Source organism: Anomaloglossus baeobatrachus, chromosome 7 (genome assembly GCF_048569485.1).
Source record: "Anomaloglossus baeobatrachus isolate aAnoBae1 chromosome 7, aAnoBae1.hap1, whole genome shotgun sequence".
In the NCBI taxonomy this organism is placed as follows: Eukaryota; Metazoa; Chordata; class Amphibia; order Anura; family Aromobatidae; genus Anomaloglossus; species Anomaloglossus baeobatrachus.
In genome coordinates this window covers 51,925,795-51,937,993 of record NC_134359.1, presented here as the reverse complement: position 1 = coordinate 51,937,993, position 12,199 = coordinate 51,925,795, and the positions used below count along the sequence as shown (strand labels likewise).

Genomic DNA, 12,199 nt, shown 5'->3' with positions numbered 1-12,199 from the left:
CTGGAACAGTTTCATTAGATTCTCCCAGCACGTAGGTCTTGATGCACGGGGTAGTGGGGTAAAGTGTATGAAGATGGTGAACGAGTACCTAGCCAACCGTACCAGTGTCCTCCGTGATTACTCTGTGCCTTACAACTATTGGATATCCATGCTGGTCACATGGCATGAACTGTCCCTCTGTGCCTTGGAGATTTTGGCCTGCCCAATCACAAGTGTTTTGTAAGAGAGGGCTTTTAGTACCGCCGGGCATAACCAGTGATCAACTGGAAATGCAGTCAAGCTGACAGTTCTCAAAATGAACAAGGCCTGGAATAGCGCTGACTTCTCAACCCCAGCGGATGACAGCAGCACAATATAAAGCCAAATCAAATATTCCTTTTTTTTTCTTGTATTCTCATTCACCTCTTTCCACCCGAAAAAGAGTATATAGTTCATGATTTGTATGTTTTCTGGTTCTCTTCCTCCTCCCACACCATATCAATAAGGTTATCATGCCGCTCCATATTTTTTGAGGGCCATCAGCCGGCACCCACTCATAATTTTTGGAGGACCAGCAAGTGGCCCTCAGTCATAATTTTTTACAGCAATGGAACCTGCACGTCTAAGGGCGCTTTCACAGTACGTTGTAACCTACATTCAGTGGTCCCGTGGTCCCTGAAAAATGGTTTTCAGAGGCATGCACCGACGGGGCCATTGACTATAATGGTGAAGATGGACTCACCGTGTGCACTGTCATGCACCATTTTCAGGTTTGCTTTCTTGATTGACACCCAGATGCAGTCCCGTCTGGGTGTCCGCCTTCAGAAAGCATATACTCCGAAAATGGTAAGTGCAAAATATATATTTCTTTATTAGAAAATCACAAACAGAATTGATAAAATTGGAATATTAAGAACAAGCACAGGAGATAAGGGGGTACATAATGTAAAGTGGGAAATGGTCCCCAAAACAGTAAATCTTAGAAGTACAAGTAGCCCCTCCACAGATCATAAATAGTAAGAATAAATTAACTTTACCACAGATGATATTTCAAATTAGGGTAAAACATTGTGGATATGGTGAAGATATAGTTTATAAGCACTACTCAGAAGTACCATAAATATCTAAAGTGCAAGTGCAACTAAAGGAATAAAAGGCCTAGTCCCCCGTCATCATGAAGCCCCCAAAACAAAGGATACATGATGTCTAATGGGGAATGGTCCCTACATAAAAAAATCCTATATCAATATCCCTCCACAGTCCACTAGTAGTGGGGATAAAATTACTTTCAGTGAAGAAAATATTTCAAATGAAAAAACCCAAATTGTGGACACAAGGAGGATATAAATTGCAACAAAACAGGACCATAATTACTTAAGGTGCAAGTGCAGTAAGGGAAATACAAAGGCCTAATCCCACATCAGTACGGAACCCCCAGACCAGGAACGCAGGATCACCACCAACGCGCGTTTCGCGAAGGTACTGTTGCTTTTTCAAGGATCTTTCTCCTTGAGAAAGTAACTGTACCTTCGCGAAATGATCGCAGCAGGAACCCAAGTCTTATATAGCAGACTGGAGCATCATAGTGAGATTGCCTTTTTGGGAATTCCTCTCGCCCCCAGATCTAGAAATGGGTTTTCATGCTGTTTAGATTACTTAAAAATTCCAATTTTGCAGAAGACCTCAATCATTTATCCAGATCCAATGCAGCCAAAAAGAGGGTCTCTATCACATGAGGACCAAGCAATACACAATCAGTCCATTCATTTCAATGGTCACTTTTTAATACTTTACTTTCCCTGTGGTGGGAGCTGTAAAGAAATTGAACTATTGTTGCATGCTTACCCAATATAGTTGAATTATTTTGTGATATTTTCAACTAATTGCCAAACCAAGTGAGCCAAGGGAAAATTCTGTAGTGAGCTTTTGTAAATGATCTGTAAAATACCTGTCCTAGCATCATCCGTCACCTGCCTTTCAGAAGAAACACAATAAGTGGTTGATTTTTTATAGATTTTAGTTGTTCGTTTAGTAGAAGAAATTATTTTTTTCATCTGATTTTATTATCTTCTGTCCACAAAACTGCCAATGGCGCAGCATCCCGCTCCCTCCACTAATCATAATTGGTTTAACTGAGTGAGTCATTGCGACTCTATCTTATTTCTATGTTGATTAGGCTGCTCCTAATGGATTTGGAGTGTACAGAAAGAGAAGGGAAAACTGCACAGCCGGAGAATTAAAATGAGATTTCATATAATAAAAAAAAAAAATGGAAAAGATATTAGCATCCAGTAACAAAAGCGAGGCTGCAGCTTTATCTATCAATCTATAAAGTGTTATTAGAAAATTGCTATTTTACACTTGAGTAGAAGAAACTTTTAATATTAGAGATGAATTTGATATGTGTTCTCATTAGCAAATGTTATCAACGCCTTGACCTTTGATTCATTTTATTGGCTTGCAATCTTTCACTACATTTCATCTGCAATTATTTATTAACATATTAAATATTTGTGGAAACCAAATACAACAGACTACGATGTGACTTTTTTAAAGTCATGATCCAGGCCGGTATCCGCCGCTGTGGTTTTACCCAGTTCAGGGGTTAATTCCTCTCTGCCTCGTTCCGGTTCCGGGATGCTATATCTTGGCGCTGCACCTCCGGTTCAGGATCAGTAATAGTTTATGCTCTGCAGCGTGTATTACTGGCCCTGGTGAGTTGCAGATCTGTCCTGCTTCCCTGCTACCTGGGTCTGACTCGTACCCTCCTCCGTTTGTCCGTCTGTCCTGGTCCCTGACTACTCGCTCCTGTCTACTGTGTATCCTTCAGTATCTGTCTTATCCCAGTCCTGACCTGTTTGTCCTCCTCCCTTGTTTGTACTTGGACTTCCCGGCATCTGACCTGTATCCCATTCCTGACCCCAACCTCCTTCTCTCCCTTTAGCTGTATCTAAGACTTCTCGGCTTCTGACTCTCGGCTATCACCTGACCACGATTTGTCTATCCCTTGCTATTAAGGAAATCTCCAGCTGCTGACCCGGTATTCTGATTACTCTATTGCCCTATGGTGGTTTACCTGCTAACTGCACTCTGAAGTTACATTGCTTGTACCTTCAGCTTCTAATGGTGCAGCGTGAAACGCCCATTACAAGTACTATTTTTGTAACATTTTGATACTTAATTATCAACAAGAAATAACAGTAGTGTGGTGGATAGCAGTAGCGATGCCTTTGGCTGTAGAATGTGTTCTTGTTCACTATTTTGTGGTTGCCCCTCCATGTAATTTCTCTCCCAGCAAATGGTGCTACATTAATGCAATGCTGTGCCCCAGGCGCTCACTATTTCCAGTGTCTACTATCTAGTTGTCATGGGTGTGTCACGGTTCACAGACAGTCCTGTGGTGTCCGGCTGTAGAAGGCTGCAGTGTTTGGCTGCACAAACTGCTCTTTGAAATTCTATTCTTCCTGCTGTGGTGTAAATGGTATCCTATGTATGTTCTCTATTTGGGGTTATTCCTTTCCTTTTAGGACCCTGAAGATATCCTCACCTTTCACCTGTTAATTATCATTACTTCCCCTTGTGTTCTTAAAGAGGTTATCCACTACTTGTACATTAATGGCCTATCCTTAGGATAGATCATAAATGTCAGATCGGATGGGATCCCACACCTTGCACCCCCACCAATCAGCTGTTCTCAGTGCTGGCAGTGGCAGCAGGAAGCTGGAAATTCTTAGTTCCAGAGCTGTTCCATCTTCTGATTGTGGCCGCGGCCAGGTACTGCACATCTGCCTCCTATTCAATCTGTATTGAATCCATTTTTCTTGCACACCCGTAGGTTTGAACAGGCAAGTCTGACCAACATATGGAAGAAATTAATGAGTGCTGCATATCTAAACAACCCAACTGAATAAAAAAAAAGTTTTTACACCCTCTCACACAGTTAATGAAAATCAGACCTCACTCGTATGGATTTTATCATGGATCAATAGACTTGTATTTCTGCCTTTGACGAGACACTCGGATCAATATTGGACATGTCTCCATAAGTTTGCATGAACTTTCAGGTATGGGACAAAATCCCGAACATGTGAACATCCTTAACGGTGAGGAAGTGTCTGGCAGCAGCTTACTCCCCTATCCCCATTGAAAGCACAAACAATACTAAGGCTATGTGTCCACGCTGCGGAAAATGCGCGGATTTTGCCGCGGATTTCTCGCGGAAAAGCCGCGGATTTCCCGAAAATCTGCAGCTCAGGCACTTCCCAGCCATTTCTGTGGCATTTTGGAAATGCTGTGCCCATGCTGCGGATTTTTCCGCAGCGGATTTCGTGCGGATTTTGATCCGGAAAAATCTGCAACATGTCAATTATTGTTGCGGATTTTCATCCGGATTTTGGCTTTAAAATTGGGGAAAAAAAAAAAATCCGCACCAAAATCCGCATCAAATCCGCGGTAATTCCGCGGTAAATCCGCGGCAAATCCGCACCTTTGAAAAGGTGCGGATTTTGCGGAAAAGCCGCGGATTTTGATGCAGAAAAATCCGCAGCTACATTCTCCCGTGGACACATAGCCTAAAGTGGGCTTTACACGCAGCGATATCGCTAGCGTTATCGCTAGCGAGCGTAACCGCCCCCGTCGTTTGTGTGTCACGGGCAAATCGCTCTCCGTGGCACACAATATCGTTAGGAGCCATCACACGGACTTACCTGCCTAGCGACGTCGCTGTGGCCGGCGAACTGCCTCCTTTCTAAGGAGGCGGATCATGCGGCGTCACTAAGTGTCCACCCAATAGAAGCGGAGGGGCGGAGATGAACGGCCGTAACATCCTGCCCACCTCCTCCTTCCTCATTGCCGGCGGCCGCAGGTAAGCTGTAGTTCATCGTTCCCGAGGTGTCACACGTAGCGATGGGTGCTGCCACGGGACCGAAGAACAACCTGCATCCTCAACAATCAACGATTTTTTGAAAATGAACGACGTGTCAACAATGGATGATTTGGTGAGTATTTTCCATCGTTAACAGTCGCTCGTTGGTGTCACACGCAACAACGTCGCTAACGATGCCGGATGTGCGTCATGGAATCCGTGACCCCGGCGATATATCGTTAGATACGTCGTTGCGTGTAACGGGGCCTTAAGTCTACATATCTACGTTAGTATTTCAAAAATATTATATGCAAATCAAAAAAGGTCCAAGGACCTTTTTTGGCTAGGTCCTTCCCGGAGGGATATCTGGCTATTTTCTGTGTCGAGACCCCTAACAGAGGCTCCTCGGACCTTTTTTGATTTGCATACTTCCCAGGGGGCAATGCACCTATGATTTCACTGTGTTGAGCGCCTTTGCTGGCTGCCGGCAGTGTTTTCTCTGGCTGGTTTTCCCGAGATCAGTGATTGTTTTGTCAAAAATATTATATGAAAATTGGTGTATTATGTACAATATGAGAAATTGCGAAAAAATAAATACAGTGGAACCTTGGATTAAGAGTAACTTGGTGTGAGAGCGTTTTGCAAGACAAGAAAAGCTTTTCAAAATTGTGTAACTTGGTTTAAGAGCAATGCTTTGCAAGAAGAGCACATACTCATCGTGCACACGTCTGGTTCTGTCCTTTCACCATGCTCTGACCTGCTCTGGAGGTAACTTTACGTACATATGTACTGTTTACAGTATACCATTGTACAGTACAGTATATACTATATAGCATGTCTATTAATCTGCATTTGTGGATAAAGTATTGTACTTTCTTTCTGAGAACCAGTGCAGCACATTGCTTGTATTGTAATGTAATTACCTATGCAGTATTCCTACCCCATATTTGGCTTAGTTTTGCCCTCTTTTTGGGGAGAAAAGATTTGGGGTGTGTTTTTCTGTGTATTGTATTAGAATAAAGGTTGTCATATTTACACATAATTTTTTCTCTATACTGTACCTCCCGTACACCAACAGTTCTATTGTAATGTAACGTGCAGTTTAATTTGTTTTATATGTTTTTTACTGTACAGTATTTTGTATTAGTGTACTGTAATACTTTTATATGAATACAGTACATTATTTTGTGTTACTGTAATAAGTTTGTATAAATACAGTAAATATTTTTGGGTTGTGGAATGAATTGTCTGCATTTCAATTATTTCCTATGGGAAAATTCACTTTGATATAAGAGTAACTTGGTTTAAGAGCACACTCCCGGAACCAATTATGCTCGTAATCCAAGGTTCCACTGTACTTTTTTTTTCCTGAAGCTTACATTTCTGCTGGAGCTTTGCCCTTTGTTAGTTGCGGCAGCTTGATACATGGCCATCCTGTCTTTTAATGGTAAAGATTCAGACAAGTCCAGTGGTTTATTAGCACTCTTGGCAGCGTCTTCTGAGGATCCTTTTTTGGTTCTAGTAATACCTAAAAAAAAAAAAAATAAATTGACAGTAAACATTTGTTGCACATATTGATTATAAAATGCTATCAGAACTTTGGGGAACATTTTACAAACACTGAATCTGGAAATATATGACAATATTCCATTGCATCTCAATTATCCTGCAGCACCCCCAGAGGAGAAATGAAGAATTACATGATGATTAAAATTAAAGGGAACCTGTCATCAGAATTTTCGCAATTAAACTAAAAGATTCCCCCCTCTGCAGCTCCTGGGCTGCATTCTAGAAAGGTTCCTGTTGTTATTGTGCCCCCCTTTGAGACCTAAATCAATACTTTATAAATTCTTCCCTTTTTGTATGCAAATGTGTTTTTATGGTCACGGTGGTGGGCTGTTTTTCTTCCGTTATTCCCCCTCCTGCCGCTATACGCCGTCCCCCATTGCTCATTTACATACACGAGGATGCCCTCCTCATGTAACTGTCCTCCCGAGGTATCACGCATGCCTAGTGGCACTCTTGCGTGACTGAGACATGTGCAAAGTGTGAACGCTGGTGAGGTGATTGCGCAGGTGCGAGATTATGGGCGGCGCTTTGATTGTCATCAGCATCGTCATCCAAGTGCCCGCCCATAATCTCATGGCCGCGCTTTTTCCTCTGCCTCCACCGTTATGCGCAAGCGCTGGCCATATGAACCACGTTACCTATTACCGCGGACACGAGATTATGGATGGGTACTTGGATGACGCTGCTGATGACAATCACAGCGCCGCCCATAATCTCGCGCCTGCGGTAATAGGTAACATGGTTCATATGGCCAGCGCTTGCGCATAACAGTGGAGGCAGAGGGAAAAGCGCGGGCACGAGATTATGGGCGGGTACTTGGATGACGCTGCTGATGACAATCACAGCGCCGCCCATAATCTCGCACCTGCGCTATCACCTCACCAGCGTTCACACTTTGCACAGTGCTCAGTCCCGCGAGAGTGCCACTGGGCATGCGCGAGACCTCGGGAGGACACAGTTACATGATGAGGGCGTCCTCGTGTATGTAAATGAGCAATGGGGGACGGCGTACAGCGGCAGGAGGGGGAGGAATAACAGACGAAAAACAGCCCGCCACCGTGACCATAAAAACAGATTTGCATACAAAAAGGTAAGAATTTATAAAGTATTTATTTAGGTCTCAAAGGGGGGCACAATAACAACAGGAACCTTTCTAGAATGCAGCCCAGGAGCTGCAGAGGGGGAATCTTTTAGTTTAATTGCGAAAATTCTGCTGACAGGTTCCCATTAAGAAAAATGATTGAACATAATGGGTCCTACTTTTTCTGAGATGAGGGTCTCCTCTATTATCCCAATATTCTTTAGTGTGGTATAAAATATGGCGCTTGTGTACGTACCCCAGTCCCTTATACCTCTTCATTCATATAGTGCACAGTAGGAAATCTCATTAGCAATGCATTAAAATATTTCTTATGTTTAATCCTCTCCATGCTTTATGCACAGTGAATAAAAATAGCACATTGTACATGTTATGCCAAAGATTTACTTAAAGGGTTATTCCCTTCTTCATAAATTGTTATATTGCCATATAGTGCTTTCAAATATAAGCAGTTTTGCAATTTACTGCTTATTGAATTTTTCAGCCGTTCTACGGATATTAACACTTTTCTTTTGCATACAGCTCATCACCTTGGAGACCGACCGATGCTGCAGATATTGTGCAGAGCTTACAAGCTCTTTTCTATTGAGCTTGTAAGCAATGTGTGTTTTGAAGTTGGCAGAAATTGTTGGAGTGCACTGTTGATCCAGGCTAGCTTAAGCGCATTGCTTCCAAACTAAAAATAATAATAATATATATAGTAATATCTCAAGAATGGTTGTAAATTTTATTAAGCAGTAATTTGCCAATTAGTTTGTTTTCATAAGTACTATCCAACAATCTCCATCTATGAAAATGAGTTAAAATCATCTTTAACAAGTACGCTAAAGGCCCTGTCACACACAGAGATAAATCTTTGGCAGATCTGTAGTTGCAGTGAAATCATGGACATATTGTTCCATTTGTACACAGCCACAAACCTGGCACGGATTGTCCACAATTTCACTGCAACCACAGATCTACCACAGATCTACCACAGATCTACCACAGATCTACCACAGATCTACCACAGATCTACCACAGATCTACCACAGATCTACCACAGATCTACCACAGATCTACCACAGATCTACCACAGATCTACCACAGGTCTACCACAGATCTACCACAGGTCTACCACAGGTCTACCACAGGTCTACCACAGGTCTATCTCTGTGTGTGACAGGGCCTTAACTAACAATGTTATATCAAACTGCTCTAATTTTGTATTAGATCCCATTTGCATGTAATTCAAGGAAACCTGTTATAAAAAATGATATTTTCCTGCAGTTATAGCCTTAAGGGTGCTTTACACGCTGCGACATTGCTAACGATATATCGTCGGGGTCACATCGTTAGTGACGCACGTCCGGCGCCGTTAGTGACATCGCACCGTGTGACACCAAGGAACAACGATCGCAAAAATGTCAAAAAACGTTGATTGTTGACACGTCGCTTCTTTTCATAATATCGCTGATGGTGCATGCCGCTGGTTGTTCCTCATTCCTGCGGCATCACACATCGCTATGTGTGACACTGCAGGAACGACGAACATCTCCTTACCTGCATCCACCGGTAATGAGGAAGGAAGGAGGTGGGCGGCATGTTCCAGCCGCTCATTTCTGCCCCTCCTCTGCTGTTGGGCGGCCACTTAATGACGCCGCTGTGACGCCGAATGAACCGCCCCCTTAGAAAGGAGGCGGTTCGCCAGCAACAGCGATGTCGCTAGGCAGGTAAGTACGTGTGATGGATGTTAGCGATGTTGTGCGCCACGGGCAGCGATTTGCCCGTGACGCACAACCGACGGGGGCGGGTACACTCGCTAGCGATATGGAAAGCGATATCACAGCGTGTTAAGTACCCTTTAATCTGCAGATAAATTCCATTTTAAATGTGTGCAGCAGTATAACTGAAAGTGCAGCTGCAGGGAAAATATTAAAGTTATATTTTCCCTGCAGCTGCTGGCTTTGAGTTATGGGTGCAACATTGGGGCCATGAAGAGTCAGTCATTGGTCACTATGCATTGGTTGTTAGGCCCGAGTCACACTTGTGAGTGACTCGTGCAAGTCTCGCATCGGCATCACCCGACACGGCTGCACACGTGCCTGACAGTAGCGGGTCTGCTGCAGGAATTTCTATGCAGCTGAGACACTCCTGTCTGGAGAGTGTGCGGCCGCGCCGGGTGATACCAATGGGAGACTTCCACGAGTCACTTGTAATTGTGACTCCGGCCTTACACACACCACAGAGCAAGATGTCGGTCAAGGCACAGTGAGACTACATCGCACTCACTGTGTACAGGGCGCTCAGTGTTTGCAGTTCCGGCACCACCTGTGGCTGCAGGGAGAATATAACTTCATTTTTACCAACAGTCAGCAAAGAAGGGAATTTTGTTTACTTACCGTAAATTCCTTTTCTTCTAGCTCCAATTGGGAGACCCAGACAGTGGGTGTATAGCTACTGCCCTCTGGAGGCCGCACAAAGAACTACACTTAAAAGTGTAAGGCCCCTCCCCTTCTGGCTATACACCCTCCCGTAGGAGTACAGATTCCTCAGTTTTAGTACCAAAGCAAGAAGGAGGAAAGCCAATAACAGTTTCAAAAACAAATTCAATCCGATAACACGATCGGAGAACTTAAGAAACAACATGAACAACATGTGCACCCGAAAAAACGAAACCCTAAGAACAAATAGGGCGGGTGCTGGGTCTCCCAATTGGAGCTAGAAGAAAAGGAATTTACGGTAAGTAAACAAAATTCCCTTCTTCTTTTTCGCTCCTAATTGGGAGACCCAGACAGTGGGACGTCCAAAAGCAGTCCCTGGGTGGGTAAAAAGATACCACATGAACGGGCTGTCAGACAGCCTCTTCCTACAGGTGGGCCACCGCCGCCTGAAGGACCTGTCTACCTAGGCTGGCATCTGCCGAAGCGTAGGTATGCACTTGATAGTGTTTGGTAAACGTGTGCAGACTCGACCAGGTAGCCGCCTGGCACACTTGCTGAGCCGTAGCCTGATGCCGCAATGCCCAGGACGCACCCACGGCTCTGGTAGAATGGGCCTTCAGTCCAGATGGAATCGGAAGCCCAGCAGAACGGTATGTGTGAAGAATTGGTTCCTTGATCCACCGCGCCAGGGTGGATTTGGAAGCTTGCGATCCCTTATGCTGACCAGCGACTAGGACAAAGAGCGCATCAGAACGGCGTAGGGACGCCGTGCGAGAAATGTAAATCCTGAGTGCTCTCACCAGGTCCAACAGATGTAAACCCTTTTCAAATTGGTGAACTGGATGCGGACACAAAGATGGCAAAGTGATATCCTGATTGAGATGAAAGGAAGAAACCACCTTGGGAGAAAACTCTGGAATTGGACGCAGTACTACCTTGTCTTGGTGAAACACCAGGAAGGGAGATTTGCAAGATAACGCCGCTAGCTCGGACACTCTTCGAAGAGACGTGACCGCCACAAGAAAAACTACCTTTTGTGAAAGCCGAGAAAGGGGAACCTCTTTCAAAGGCTCGAAAGGCGGCTTCTGGAGAGCAATGAGAACCTTGTTCTGATAGATCTTAGCTGAGGATGGTTTTCTAGCCTGTCTCATTGTGGCAACAACCTCATGAGATAAACCTGAGGCCGCTAGGATCCAGGACTCAATGGCCACACAGTCAGGTTCAGGGCCGCAGAATTCAGATGGAAAAACGGCCCTTGAGACAGCAAATCTGGACGGTCTGGTAGTGTCCACGGTTGGCCTACCGTGAGATGCCACAGATCCGGGTACCACGACCTTCTTGGCCAATCTGGAGTGACGAGTATGGCTCGATGGCAGTCGGACCTGATTTTCCGGAGAACTCTGGGTAACAATGCTAGAGGTGGGAACACATAGGGGAGTCGGAATTGCGACCAATCCTGAACCAAGGCGTCTGCCGCCAGTGCTCGGTGATCGTGAGACCGTGCCATGAAAACTGGGACCTTGTTGTTGTGCCGTGACGCCATCAGATCGACGTCCGGCGTCCCCCAGCGGCAACAGATCTGCTGAAACACGTCCGGGTGAAGGGACCATTCTCCTGCGTCCATGCCCTGGCGACTGAGAAAGTCTGCTTCCCAGTTTTCCACGCCTGGGATGTGAACTGCGGATATGGTGGACGCTCTGCTTTCCACCCACGTCAAAATCCGTTGGACTTCTTGAAAAGCTTGGCGACTGCGTGTTCCCCCTTGGTGGTTGATGTACGCCACCGCCGTGGAATTGTCCGACTGAATCCGAATCTGCTTGCCTTCCAGCCATTGTTGGAAGGCTCGCAGGGCAAGATAGATTGCTCTGATTTCCAGAACATTGATCTGCAGGGTGGACTCTTCCAGAGTCCACATCCCCTGAGCCCTGTGGTGGAGATACACCGCTCCCCACCCTAATAGGCTCTCCCATTGTAGAGGGCGCAGATGAAACTGCGCGAACGGGACTGCCTCCATTGCTGCTACCATCTTTCCTAGGAAATGCATGAGGCGCCTCAGTGAGTGCGACTGGCTCTGAAGGAGAGATTGCACTCCAGTCCGTAGCGAGCACTGCTTGTCCAGTGGAAGCTTCACTATCGCTGAGAGAGTATGAAACTCCATGCCAAGATAAGTCAGAGATTGGGTCGGGGTTAGATGAGACTTTGGAAAGTTGATAATCCACCCGAAACTCTGGAGAGTGTCTAGTGCCACCTTCAGACTGTGTTGGC

At 45.1% G+C, this 12,199-nt stretch overlaps 1 protein-coding gene across 2 annotated transcripts in view; it reads right to left on the bottom strand.

The window, feature by feature from the left end:
* XIRP2 (xin actin binding repeat containing 2) overlaps positions 1-12,199 on the bottom strand; it is a 263,945-nt gene that overhangs the window by 98,789 nt on the left and 152,957 nt on the right. For both annotated transcript variants that reach the window (XM_075317287.1, XM_075317289.1), the window contains exon 2: positions 6,223-6,371. In XM_075317287.1, the coding sequence (XP_075173402.1) occupies positions 6,223-6,371 (149 nt within the window). The remainder of the gene's footprint in view (positions 1-6,222; positions 6,372-12,199) is intronic.